General features: G+C 31.1%; 1 protein-coding gene across 1 annotated transcript in view; it reads left to right on the top strand.

Annotated features, from left to right (window-relative positions):
* Positions 1-997: 997 nt before the first annotated feature.
* Positions 998-15,002, top strand: part of LOC115891244 (zwei Ig domain protein zig-8-like) — a 265,508-nt gene continuing 251,503 nt past the window's right edge. Inside the window, exons 1-2 of the mRNA XM_030911673.1 lie at positions 998-1,085; positions 1,261-1,434. Coding sequence (XP_030767533.1) covers positions 998-1,085; positions 1,261-1,434 — 262 coding nt within the window. The remainder of the gene's footprint in view (positions 1,086-1,260; positions 1,435-15,002) is intronic.

Raw genomic sequence — 15,002 nt, 5'->3', positions numbered from 1 at the left:
TACCCAATTCCGAATGGTTAATGTGAAATATTTCACAGCCGCGCGCCATCGCATATTTGATATTTTGACTTTCGATAGGGGAAAAGTAACAAAATTGAACGAAATAATTTTAGTTAATTTGATTTGTTAACTGGATCGGACAATTTGACACACTAAGCCTTTTGCTAATTTTGATGGCGTTTAATATAAATTTTATCCATTATACGATTATATTATCAGTTACATTTGAATAAAATATACAAGGTGATCCACGGTGATAGAGGGTTAGACGTGTAGGAATGAAATGTATTATTGTGAAAAAATTATTATTCTTTTGTAAACGCACCTCTTTGATCAACATTCGCTGACTTGTTTGTTTAACAAGTCTAAAAAAGCGCAATGTTTGTTAAATTGTAAGACAGTGCCCCTTTGCGTCTACGTTCAAAAGCTTATTATTATTGTTTTTATGGTATAATCTAGAGTAAGGAACGCTCTTATTTTAAATTAAAATATTTTCAGGGTTTTACAGTGTAACCAGTTTATTTGAGAAGTAGTACCATGTTTACTATTTTAATCGAAACACCCAGTCTATCATCACATATTTGAAACTACTTATATTTCTTCTAATTTATTTATTATATTATATCTATATACAGGGTGAGTCTTAAATAAATGCAAATATTTTTCGAGATAGTATATTTCGACCCCAGAAATTAAGAGGATTTTTTCGAGAAAAAAAATTGAAAATTTGGATTTTTTTTAATTATTATTTAAAAAACATAATACTTTCATAATATGACAACATACATATGTAGTAGATTAAATTTACAAAAAAAAAACGAGAAAAGTTACAGTGGTTCTCAAAATTTAAGCAAAAAAATTAATTTGTGAAATTTTCAGTTCAAAGTGAAATATCTCGGTTATTTTTAACTTATTTGAAAAACGGTTAAAAAAAATATGTTTTTTTTTATCGAGATCTACCAGCCCTGAAGATATTTGCACTTATTTAGGACTAGTTATGACAGTCGAAATACACAGATACACTTCTCACGGACGACATCCGCAGGATGCACCTGCACTTTTGCCTGGGAACCTGCAATTCAGCAGTTTGCCATAAGAAGAGGTTTCTTCACAAACCAATGTAGATTTTAGTTTTAGTTCTTGTCTAGCTATTGTACTTGTAACATTCAATTGCTGTTCCGTAAAATAAATTTAAGTTTATTCCAAAATTTGTGTTTTTTAAAAATACATCTTTCTGGGACTGAAACGTAACTGGCGCAGTCGGTAGGATTTGTGCGGGTACAATTTTCGGTACGAAAGTGTCTATCGGACTTTGCATCTTGTGGTTTTCAACCCTTCAGCACGAATCCGGGAAGAACCAACGGTCCAGCAGCAGAATCAATCCCAAGGCAACAGCGGAGAACTCGGGAAGGGACTGGAGACTACGAAAAAAAAGTAAGTGCCATTCCTTTTTGCCTCTGTCACAACCTCTGCTTAAGGTTTTAGGTCGGGATAGTTAGGTTCTGTATCATCGCGTACTTTTCGCAGTTCATTGAGAACAATTTAGATTTAATTCAGTCTATCGAAGACACGTAGATTTAAGAAACTAAAAAATAATTGCACAAATCCACAAATCACTGATACGCAAAGTGAGGTTACGCCTACGAAACCGTTGAACCGTCAACCGTCAAATATTTTTTGACAACAAACAATTGACTTATCATAGACCAATAACAGATAACGTCGGGAATTGTTTACAAGGAATACGAAAAATTATATGCTCTGTGGCCGACGACAGATGCTCCTACGTATGCCGGCCGATCGCAAATTTTACGTGGTGTACGTTGGAGTTATATACGTCGTAATAGGATTGCCGGTCGTCCGGTTTGATGACTCCGGTCGTGTGAGACGACTAATCTTGGAGACCCGGTCGGAATTGGTATATTGGTAGTTCATATTAAGTCGGACACAGAAATCCGCCATTCTTAACAAGTATCCGATTGTCAGCCATTTTAAAATCGTTTTTTTTTTTAATTTATATTCACATTCCGATTTCTAATAGATTAATATTGAAAAGGTTGAGTTTGGGGGAACCACAGTACAGTTTTATGATTAAACCAGCTAGAAAATAAAAAAAAATATTTTGCGAGTTACTTTTTTATAGTTATTTTTATTTCATAAATCTACCTAATTTTGAGTTATTTTCCGGAGTATTTTAATCAGATATATCAAAAAAGTGACTTCCGTTGACAAAACTGATGTTAGGATTAATGATTCAGAATTATTATAATATGAAATTAGGTAGGGACTTATAGTTAAATTCGAGGAGTGATTATGAATCCATTTGTAATTAGGTAGTTTGGTTAGGTTTTTATGTGTTCTTGGTAGCGAATTCGAAACCAAACGTAACGTAAGTGCTTAGCGACAAATTTTAAGTAACTGAAATCCAACGTAATATGATTGGTAATTGGTAAAATTACATTCCCTATTAGGTCAGATACCGACGTCGAGGCGACCCGAATCTGTATTCCCCATTTAGGTTCAAATAAGGGTCGTCAGGCAGTCGAACTGACGTTAGTACCCGACGTCGGGTTTATTGAACGCGACGTATACCCGACGTTAGATAACGTCCAAATGCTACTTGGGTAAATATGTGTATGAGGCTACACCAAAATTGAAAATGGTTGAATAAGCTGGAAATTATTAATTATTAATTACTTAGGCTTAACTTTATGACAACTGTACATTTTAGAGACATAATGACCTGAATAATTTTATAGACAATGACGAGAATAACCCTGTAAACAATACTCAACCAAAATTAATATTACTGTCGTTATTTTGCAGCACACGATATGTAATTGTTACCCAGAACTGGATCTCTAAACGAATTGGTTTCGCCGTAATTCCTATTTCAAATACAAGCGAACTTTCTAAATTGAAAACGATAATAGAAACAGTGTCCAGTCATCTATTTTATGTTCAAATCTCGTTGTTCCGCTGCGAACAATGAATATCGCTGTAGCAATATTTTAGCTCGTTTCTTTAGCGAGTTCGGGATAACCAGTTATAAATTTCCGTTTTTATTTCTAATGAAACAATGAAGGGATTCTTACAAAGTAGATTAATTACACGTTTTATCAAAGAACAGTTATTAAAGTTCTCTTACTTTAGGTTATATAAGGACAATTAAATATCAATTTTTTTATTTATTTTAATATAAATTCTGAAACTTGTTTAAAATTGCTATAATTAGGAGTATATTTTAACATGAATTTATAATTGAGTAGTGTATTGAACAAAGCAATTCTATAAGCGATACCAATTAATCTTTTATTTACGTAATCGAGGGCGTTTTTTAGATCCATCCTTGCCAAACATTGACATATTTGGCGCGAAGTTGACTAACTGGAATTCAAATTTCCCGCCTGGGATTCAGGTGGTAGCTCTGCTGAAAAAAATATTAGGTTTGCTACATTTATTTATTTCTTTCCTGACCTTCGCATTCGCATGTCACAAAACTTCCTAACACTAATTTTCATCCAAATATTGACGTTACGTCAGAAATTATTTGGAAAAAATCGAAATAAAAATAAAACTTCTACACCCTGCATCTCCGAAACTAAGCATTTTAGGACATACATTTATACGAACTTTCTTACTTATTTTTATCTACAGAATATGCAGTCGAAGTTTCCGGAATACAGTTCGGACCACCCTGTATACATATTTTTTATTCATTTATTTATATCTCAGAAACTATCGTATATGAGTAAATATATATATATATATATATATATATATATATATATATATATATATATATATATATATATATATATATATATATATATATATATATATATATATATATATATATATATATATATATATATATATATATATATATATATATATATATATATATATATATATATATATATATATATATATATATATATATATATTTACTCAATCTCAATCAGAATTATGTAAAGTGCTCTGAAAGGAAGCCAAAAATGCAATGATATACAGGCTGCTCCATTTAAAAAAATTGTCCCGATCCACTCACTTTTTTGAGCCGTCCTATAGAAGTTAAAATATTTTCTTAAAATACACCCCAGAACATACTTTAGGTTTGCACACATGGTTGATATAAGTTGAACGTAATTTATTATAACATACCTAATATATTATTGGTTTTTATTCATAATTTGTTCAAGTACGATTATCGTTTTTTCAACAAAACTTAAAGTTTAGTTAGTATTTAAAAATTTCAGATTTCTTGATAAAGCTAATATTTAATAATAATACTTACCCAAAAATATAGTTCCTACCCATAAAAATTGAGTATATACAGGACGAGTCTTAAATAAGTGCAAATATTTTTACATCTCGATAAAAGAAACATTTTTTCTTTTTTCAAGTTATAACCGAGTTTCAAAATTAAAAACAATGCTTTTTTTTTGAAAAAATGTTGAGAGCCACCGGATTTTTTCTGTAATTTATTCTTCTACTTTTAATCTACTACCGATGTTGTCACGTTTTTAAGATATTATATTTTATCTGAAAATTTTACATAAATGGTACTCGTATTTATTACATGCCACCCAAATGGTATTGCAAAGGCGTGTTTCTTTTTTAATAACGTTCGCTAGTAGCACTGTTATCCCACATAATAAATAGAAAACATCTGATGGTAATATTGGATAAATCGGAACCACATTATTTTAATAGACGCAAACTCTCAGAAAAAGAAATATTGGATAGAGATTGTTTCGTCCTGACAAGGTTCTTACATTAAAATCGAGCAAAAACAATTTATTACACCCAAAACAGACGTTTTATGTGTTCGTTATTAGAGATATTCAGTAGAGATGTAATACTGTATGCTAGTACCAAAGCCATAAAGTTATAATTAAACTTAAAAGAAGGGGTATGTTTTACTCTACAGTTATTTATTATGTGAATATTCAAATACATAAATAATTAATCATAATGATACAACTAGTACTGCACTTACAATATAGGGTATTTGGTCACACCTTTTTTTGAATTTATAATCCCTTTTCAGCACTTTTTACTTGTTAATTGCATTTTCTCAGATGAATAATTAGAAATATAGGTCATTTAGGAAGTGGCAATATTGCATCCAGTTGCATCCCTTTTAGTGCCGTAACCATAGTAATATCGGAGATTAAGAAATTAGGCCGTGGGAAAATTTACGGTGATTTTTTTGTTCTTTGACATTTATAAATGTTTATTTTGACAATATTATTTGTATAATGTTTTGTATTATCTTTTGTCTGTTTGTGTACCTTGTTTGTTTACTTTGTTTGTTTAGTTTACATTTGTCTACAAATTGAAAAATTGTTTGACAATAAAGGCATTTATTTATTTAATTTAATTTAGAACAGGCAGTTCTGGAAAGTAGTCGAAAAATATACAGGGAAATTTAAAAGAAAATGCACGATCTCTGAATTTTTTTTTGCGAAACAACCTCATAGACCTGGAGTAGAAATATCTTCCTATCTCCCCCTCTATCCTATCCCCCCCCCCCTGAAAATATTTGCACTTATTTGCCATATTGAGATTATATATCTTTCAATCGTTCTTATTTACAATGATGAGAACTGAACCCATACAGCACATCAAATCACATTTACGATGTGTTTACATTATTAGATGTAGACACAGGGTGACACAATTCCCCCGATGTAAATATGCTACGTTTACACATTGTAGTTCAACACGTATGCACAAAGGTTAAACGTCCGCCTCACAATGTAGCCACAGTATAGCATTTACGTATACACAAAGTAAGGGATACACAGTGTGCCGTAGGATACACAGTGCTTGTGTATTACGTTTAAACTATGTTTACACATTGCAGTTGTGACTACCGCGTGTATACGTATGTATTTTGCTTCGTATCTATTATTATCTTGTGCTAGATAAAACTACTTCTTATGAACGAATTTAGGAAATAATACAAGTTTTGATGCCTAACTTTTCGTTCTTTTTAAGAAATACTTATTCAATGATACCAATTATATCTTTTTAGAACGAAAATTAGGACGGCAAAACTTTGTATTTTCGAAAAGTATCTCGATCGTAAGTTCAAGAGAAGTAGCCTTAAAATTGTTCCATTTTTGTTTTGTATTAAATGTACCATTTTTTTCCATAAAATGGATTAAGTGGTTAGAAAATAAAATTCTTATATTTCTTTATATCATGGAACGCAATAGCGCAAATAACACAATAATAATAATTATTTACACTGCAGAAACCAAAAGTAAGAAAACACTGTAAAAGAATAGAATTTGTATCAAAATGTATTAAAAATATAAGTACCTAGTATAACAAGATACTAAAACGGTAAACACTAGTATATCGCCACAATTTGGTGGACCTCATTTTTAGTCATTTTTTTCTCCTCTTTTCCCTCCAAGCAGTTGGTTTATTAGAATACTCATTCATCGAGCAATCTGTTGGACTTTGTTGTATTTTATTTCCAGATTAACAATCTCACCCTTAAATTTTATATGAAACTGATTATTGAATATTAAACATATCTGTATACTGATCCATCAATAACTTACCGAATATCAGTATAAGAAGTTCTTTGAAGTGTTTAAATCTTTCTTTCTCTGGTCCATTTAGATTTTTATTATTTCCAAATTAAAAAAATATATTGCAGAGCTCACTCAGCTAACCTCTTTATCATTTTGCGAGAATATTTGGAGTTTTCATTCATTGGAGTCAAAATTTGGTAAATTGGGTAACGAGTAAGGGAAGAGTCGCTGCTATAATATTAATAATACTCTTAGGAAGGCGTAACAAGGTAATTAAAACTTGTACTTACCTTAAAATCTCTTTTTAAACTACACACAAACAGAACATTTATATAGAGCTTCCGAATGATAAAACAATAATGGCTGCTAACACATACCACTCCTAGAAAGGAGAAAGGAAAGAGGACACATAAGATACACTTGGTCGGTGTATCTACGCTGAGGCTATCCGCGCATGCGCACACCTTCATTTCATGCTAGAATGTAGACACAACAGTACACTATTACAAAGTGTCTATATAGATATTTATATTATGTGTATACGTCACATTTTTACAAGGTGTGTACTATAGGCATAACTATGAACGAAGTATCACACATACATATGACTTATACATTGTATGTCTCATATACCGACGTCAGATTTCATCATTTTAATAATTATTTGTTACGTTACAAAAAACTCTTTAGAATCTTGAGTGCATACGGTATACAACTAGTAAACACTGTATCACACAATTCTATCAATATAAACCTGCGTGTATCTCATATGTATATGTTAGAACTAGATGAACACTTAGGTTCACTTTAACATAATGTTTTTTCTCATATGTCTCCCTTGTAGAAACGTAATTTCATTTGGACGTGCTATATGGGAATATACTACAACCTGTGCATATATAGAAAAAAAACAAGGTATTTTTCAGCGATATCGACGAGTATAATAAAATTTTATCTCCCGATTTTTCGAAACGCTTAGAGTATTGCGATCGGTTCAACCGCCGCCTTGCCGCAATTTGAATAAAAATGATGTTCTGGCAAAGAAGAACTATTTTTTGCCGCTGATAAAACGTCGTCTCATACACGCTACATAAACTGCCGGAATATAAGGACAGAGATTGCAGAAAATCCGCATGAAATTTTGAACGTGTTCGCCGAGAATTGCGCCAAAGACAGCTCTATCGGTGACGTTAGGTATATTTTTACGTCGATGAAGCTTCTCCCAGAGTTTACTTTTATATAAAACGTAAGTACTGTGTATTTTGTCGTCCTTAAGAGTGTGCGGTAGGGTTCGTTTAAAGTTTAAAGCGTTTTTAACGATAAAAAAAATTCAGAGCAAGTTTGTTTTATGAATTTTTAATGATCTACGGGATGTTCTTCGTATAAGATATCACATTTCAAGGGGTGGGGTAGTTTTAAGAATATTTTATGATAAAGTTTGAAACAAATATACGGGGTATACGGGTGTCCCAGAAATAAGTGCAAATATTTTAACTGGTAGTACAGTTCAACCCCAGAAACACGCCTATGAGTTTTTTTGCGAAAAAAAAAATGCTGAAAATTTAAAAATTTTCTTGACATTTTCCGGAAAATTTGAAAAAACTTTTTAGTGCGACTTGTTTATTCACCTGAGATTTCTCTAAGGTGTATCTATCTAAACCTTGCAGTGTTGCAACCTCCTATGTTATCCACATTCTACATTTATAAATTCATAGAGAAATTTCTACTCAAAAAATTAGGAATGTTAAATTTAATCTTTTATCAGCGCTCATTATTAATAATTATAGAAAAAAAAACACATAAATTATTTTTAGTACTTACCCTTTCAATGAAAGCTTAACAAAAACCACCGAAAAATAACTAAAACATTACGTTTATGACGTTTACGAAAATCTTTGTTATGCTGCAAAATAACTTTATTTTGGAATAAATTTAATAAAACGATTCTTCATACTATTCACAATCACACAAAAAATTCCTAAAATGTTTGTCGCAATTTAGAATTCAATATATCGAAAACAGCCCAACGAATAATCGATTCATTTTTGTTTTGTTTGTTTTCTTTCATGTTTCTCTGTTTTATTTGAACTACTGATTTACAAAACACCTTGAAAAGCGCACATTACTTTGAATACCTTTCAATAGTTCAACTTGTGATGAAGCCTATATTTAAATAATGTGTTAAGTTAAAAATGGGGACTGTTATATTAGTAGTTATTATAATAATAAATAATAGCATGTACAGAGTGGGTCAAATTCGACGCTTTTAAATGAAAACACCCTTTTCTATAGGAGATAGACAAAAACTAATATCGGTGCCTGGAGTTCAATTTTCATCAAAAACATGATGATGAAAACCGCACATCAATATCTGTTACCGTTTCGGAGTTACGGGGTGTTTTTCAAAAATGTGCATTTTTAACGAATGAACAAAAAAACTTTTTTGCTATGGAAAATTTTGTATTTCTATGAAAACATTTAGTTATCGAGTTATCAACAGAGAAATTGATTTTTTATTTGGGACACCCTCTATATTTTTAATTAACTGAAAAGAATTTAAAATTACCTTTCCAAAAATATAGCACACTTGATATTTTGTTATAATCCCCTTTGAAATACAGAATTTTTAAAAGTTCGCCACTTTTAACTAGTAGGCTCTGGACCCCTTATTGATGATATGCCCTTAATGGAACTCGAAAACATATTTTTCCAGCAAGACGACGCACCGCCTCTGAACGTTGAAGTTATCAGCAAATTTTTGCAGCCAATTTCAAGAATAATTGAATAGCTAACCAAGATCCCAGCCGTTGGCCGTCGAGGCCGCCTGACTTAGTGCCCATGGATCTAATCCTATTAATAAAGGTTCCTTATTCTTCCGTATAATCTAGACAAGAATTAGAAATATTTAGCAGTTATGAGAGGGTATCTTTCACCCCCACTGAGTTAATGAATTCCGCGAGAAATGTTCAAAAACTGCCCCGTCTGTCCATAACAGAATGTCGAACACCTGTAACAAAATCTCATGTCTTGGTTTGCTATTTATTTTTATTGTTATTAGATATAGTTTAAATGTGTTGATGTTGGTTAAATATATTTTAAATTGTTATAAAATGCTGCATCTCTCATAGCAAATATTATTTTCGTTTTAATTGATGCTCACAGCTAGATTTTTTTGCATTACAGCCGGTGCCGTTCAAAGCCTACTTATTTAAAGTGGGCGAATTTTTATATACTCTATATCTCGAAGAGGAATCGAGCAAAATATCAAGTGTGTTATATTTTTGGAAAGGTAATTTGAAATTCTTTTCAATAAATTAAAAATATACAGGGTGTCCCATATAAAAAAATCAAATTTTCTGTTGATAATTTATAAATTATTAATTTTAAAAAAATTATACTTAAACCATTAAATTCTACGTAAAAAAGTGCTTTGGAAATGTTTTCATAAAAATACGAAATTTTCCATAGTAAAAAAGTTAAAGCGATTTGTTAAAATTGCATATTTTTGAAAAACACCCCGTAACTCCGAAACGGTAACAGATATCGATATGCGGTTTTCACCATCATGTTTTTGACAAAAATTGAGCTCCAGACATCGATGTTAGTTTTTGTCTATCTCCTATAGAAAAGGGTGTTTCCATTTAAAAGCGTCGAATTTGACCCACCCTGTACAATTCACTCAGACGTCATTTAAAGACAGATAAATTATAGTTTTATAAATATATGGACATATTTCTTTCATTTTCTCATGAAATACTTTAAATATTAAGGAAGTCAGCGAACAAAAAATGTCATATCTGCGGACTCAAATGGAAAGGTTTTTACGGTTTGAGTACATAAGAGTAGATCGTTTTCCAGATTTGGATCGTGTAATATTGAGATAAATCTGGACGTTTTGTCCCCTTTTATGGGGGTTTTCTTTTGGAGAGGGTCGAAATGATCCTTTATATGAACATGGAAGAGGAGGAGTCTGGTCGTGTAAATCTAAGTGAGTTCTGTGTGACGACTGGGTGTCAAATAAGTGAGATATGATCACATTTAGATAGAGGGCCTGATTTTTTACATTAACTAACCAATTTTCACTTATACAGGGTTGTTCACTACATACGACACGGAGTATTGTAGCTAAACGATTAGATTTTTACAAATTGTAAGTTTTGGTTTCGTTGAAGGACTATTAAAGGTACAATTTAAAAATAATTTTACAAGATACAGAGTGTCCCAAATAAGTAAAAAATATTATAGTTGTATTTTTTAAATGGAACACCCTGTGTATTATTCTATTTTTAGATTCTAGGGTTGAAATAAAGGTAAATTAAGGTTTATCACACTTAGGTAGATTAAGGTTTATCACACTTAAACTTTACCGTTTTTGAAATATTTTCAATTTTGTGAAATTGCAGTAAAAACTTTTAAGCATCATTTCTCCAACGATATCAAAATTTTTAACACTAAATATTTGCTAAAGTTTATTTATTGATCAGATATTGTGTTGCAATAATAACAATTTTAGGGTTGAAATAAAGGTAACAATTCTAGGGTTGAAATAATCGTTATACAGAGTGTCCAAAAATTTATATTAAATAATTACTAGTTTTAAACGGCAATAACTTGTTTAATTTAAATAGAACACCCTGTATATTTTACGTGAATCAGATGCACAATTTAATTGTCTATCAAATTGTTTTATACCATTTTTTACCTAGCTCTTCAAGTTTTTATAGAAAATGCATTTTATTATAATTTAGACCTCATTTATCACTATACCCATGAAAAATTGACATTTTAGATTTTTTAAAGCAACATATGTACAGGTGGTAAAAATATTAATATTGAAAGCCCATTTGTTTACAAAAAGAAAACTACTTAAATCTTTCAAAAAGAGTATACCCAATTGTTACTAATAATTATTAATATACCATCATTATTTCCGCCCAAAAATTAGTTAATTACATACTTAATTGTTTAAATTAATAAATTATTCTAAATAAATGTGGATTTCACTCAGAAATCAACACAATAATAAGTTATGAAAATGAACGTCTCTGTTGTTATAAATAAGCATTCGTCAAAAAATTAAATCAAATTTATAAGGTTTATTTTTCAGAAACTATTTGAGACAGAGCTTACCAAAAATGTTTTTTATATCTACTAGTGGGTAAATTAATTTGTAGATATATTACGACTTTTCTTGGAACTTTAGTTTCGGAGATATAAATTTAATAAGCAACATTTAAAAAAATAATTTTATTTTTCAGAAACTATTTGAAACAGAGTTTACCAAAAATGTTTTTTATATTTACTAGCGGGTAAATGAATTTGTAGATATACTGACTACGCCACTGCATTCTACATAGAAAAGTGCCTGTAGAATGTTTAATTCATTTTTGCGTAGCTGTTTTTAAACAAACTATCGAACATCTTCAAAAAGAACATAATTTGAGAATCCCCCTGTAGCTTCGAAACCGATCAAGATAGCCACGACCTGTTTGCGCCATTGTGATTTTTTCAAAAAAAGAACCCGAGACTGCAGTATCAAAATTTGAATATTTCTTACGGTTTCCTAGATACCCTATAGAAACAATCAAAATGGTCCACCCTGTACAACTAGATTTAATTAAGAGGTGAAATAAATATCAGCAAAATGTTAACAGCCGGTACAGAGCTGGTACAAAGAACTTGACAACGCTGTTTCCGATACGCTTCAGTCCGTTCCACGGTGGGGTATTAGCATGAAAAAGGTGATCGAAATTCGAAAAAGCAAATGTGTTTAAGATTTCCCAAAAAAGATAAATGATAAGTTAAATCATCTCTGCCATGCATGGCGTTGCTATGGGTGTGTTTAGTTGCATTTATTTTTTTCAACGAAACGTCAAAGTTGTTACTTCTCACAGATAAGAGGTAAATGGCTAAATTTTATGTTTAAAATTATAAATTGTTGTTGTTCTTGTGCTCTTTTTACGTTGATATTATTGTTTTGATTGAAAATGGCTCAGCAAGCTGCAGGTATGTATTCTACAAAAACGTATTATTTATTTTGATATTCTCTATACTAACGATTTTTTTTGCAACTAAAAGTTAGGCGTTCAGAAAATTTGATTAAATTTGTGACATTTTTATTATACTTAGAGATTTAGTTGGGCATTTCGAAGAATTCAGCATATTGTCTATATACGTCTTACTTAGTAAACATTGGGCTTTCATACAGTAAAATAAAATACTGCGACTTTTTGCGATTTTGCTGATAAAATGAGAAAAACATTCTTGGTTTCCTCTAATTTGCCAATCAGTGATATACTAATGCGAGGTGTAAACTGCGATGGCATTGTTGTGTACAAAGCGATCGTATTAGTGCCATTAGCAATATAGCATAATTTGGCATTAGTAGCGACTTTAGTGGTATGGGCATTGCTCGCGGATCAGTCGTAGCATTAGTAGTAGTAGTTGCGATATTACTACTGGCACTGACCGTGGAAACACTGGAACAGTGATTTTTCTTTCTTTTTTTTAGAATCGACGAATTATCCTTTATTTTGTTCATATTATTTCCTCTTTAATTGAAAATAGCAATAATTTATATAAGGTCTACATAAAAAAATTTCGATCAATTATCAGTGTCAAATACCCCACTGTGCGTCCGCCAAAAAAAATGTATGGAAGAAAAGGATATGCAACGGAAAGGAAACGGAACGTATAGTGTGCATTGTCCTATTCATTTACATGATATGATATTTTATGTAAACGGAAGGGAAATGGAAGGGAGCTGATATGGAAAGGTATAGTGAGAATCAACCTTAATTCTCTGAAATAAAGACACTTTTTACAGTTTATCATAAAACAGGAATATATACAATTCGACGACAATATTCTGAAAGAATCCACAAAATAATCTAAAAACGCGCCCTTCATCTCTGAAATTTCGCGTATATAGACAGCTCTATCTGGCAGTTCATTGTCTGGTGCGGATTTTCAGATTCGCCACAGCCAACGGCAACAATGAACGTTGCGGCGAGGACGATATTTTATGGCTTTACGTCGACAAAACCGCGCGATAACAGATTACAAATTGTCTCTTTTTATTGATTGCTGAAGGAAGCCTTTGTAAGGCGGAAATAAATAACATTTGACTGGCTAAGAAAAGCTATTTGGAAATTTTTAGAGAACGGTTAGAAATTAGGAAACTTTTGACAAATTTCGTTGATGAAGTTTAAATTTTTAAGGAAAAGACTAAGAGAATGAGATGTTTTATGTTACAATCATTTATACTGTTTTTTTTAAGAATAAAATATGCATTTGAAAATGAGACCTAATATTGGTAGTAAAACAGATGAAATGTTGGTTGGTGCGGTTAAAACAATTGCGTTGAAAACCTTTCCATACCCTTTTTTTCTCTCAAGTAAGATTTTGACAGACGATGACAGAAGAAAAGCAGATGACGTCCCATACCAGTCTATTTATTTTACTCTTTTACTAAAAAAAGTTTCCAGTATTTTTTAAGTTAACTATGGATGGGTTTAAATATAAATCCGTCATGCGTCGCCTCTTGTTGTTTTTAACGAGTTTTATTGGTTTATTTCAAAAATGACAGATCGTATTTCAATTTCATTTGTTTGACGGAACGATGAGCGACAAACGGACGCCGATGCGTATGAACTCGCCTTTAGATTTTTGAGGCTTGTCAAAGTCTTGCCAAATTATAGGTTATAATTTTGTGTCAACTTACGTCCAATACCCTGCATTTTGGAAGGTGCATTTTGATTCGTGTTATTACGTGTGTTTTATGTCTTTTGAAGTCAAGTGGAGGAAAAATCGAGGGAAAATTAACTGTAGACCCAGAGCAGAGTTTATAGTTCGCTGTCCAGGCAGAAAGTCTTACACACCAATAAAGTCACCAACAATAAAATTTGTATAGCATCTCGTCGTAGATAAGTGAATCTCGTATATGGTACAAGGATCGTACTAAACATATACCAAAAACTGGAGTAGCTGTAAAATCTCGATATCACACGGTAGGTAAATACTGGATTTTAGTACTGCAGAAAAATAATGTCAAAAGGTACTGGTTTAAAAAAATTAAGATTAAAGTTAATTAATCAACCTTTAAGGTATAAAATTTGGTAAGTGTTATTAATAATAAAATAGATTGTCTTATTTATGTTGTTTTATTTATTCCAGTGGAATATTACAAATTTGTATTTGTACATAAGTATTGATAAATATAATAATAAATGCGGAAAGTTTCTTGAAACTTGAAAGTAATAAATAGTTCTTTTTTATATATTTTTTAGAATGTGATGTTCTGTTTTTGTTTTATTTGTATTAACACATACCGTTTTTTTAATAAAATAACTCGATTACCTTTTGTCAGTTTTATACAGTTTTTTTTTCACAATATTTTGAAGTAATCACTTGTCAATCAAAATTTTAAATATATTAATTTCCTCTGCG

Source organism: Sitophilus oryzae, unplaced genomic scaffold (genome assembly GCF_002938485.1).
Source record: "Sitophilus oryzae breed Bouriz unplaced genomic scaffold, Soryzae_2.0 scaffold_980_pilon_pilon, whole genome shotgun sequence".
In the NCBI taxonomy this organism is placed as follows: domain Eukaryota; kingdom Metazoa; phylum Arthropoda; class Insecta; order Coleoptera; family Curculionidae; genus Sitophilus; species Sitophilus oryzae.
Note: the sequence above shows the minus strand (reverse complement) of the source record. Positions and strands in the feature narration are given on the sequence as shown.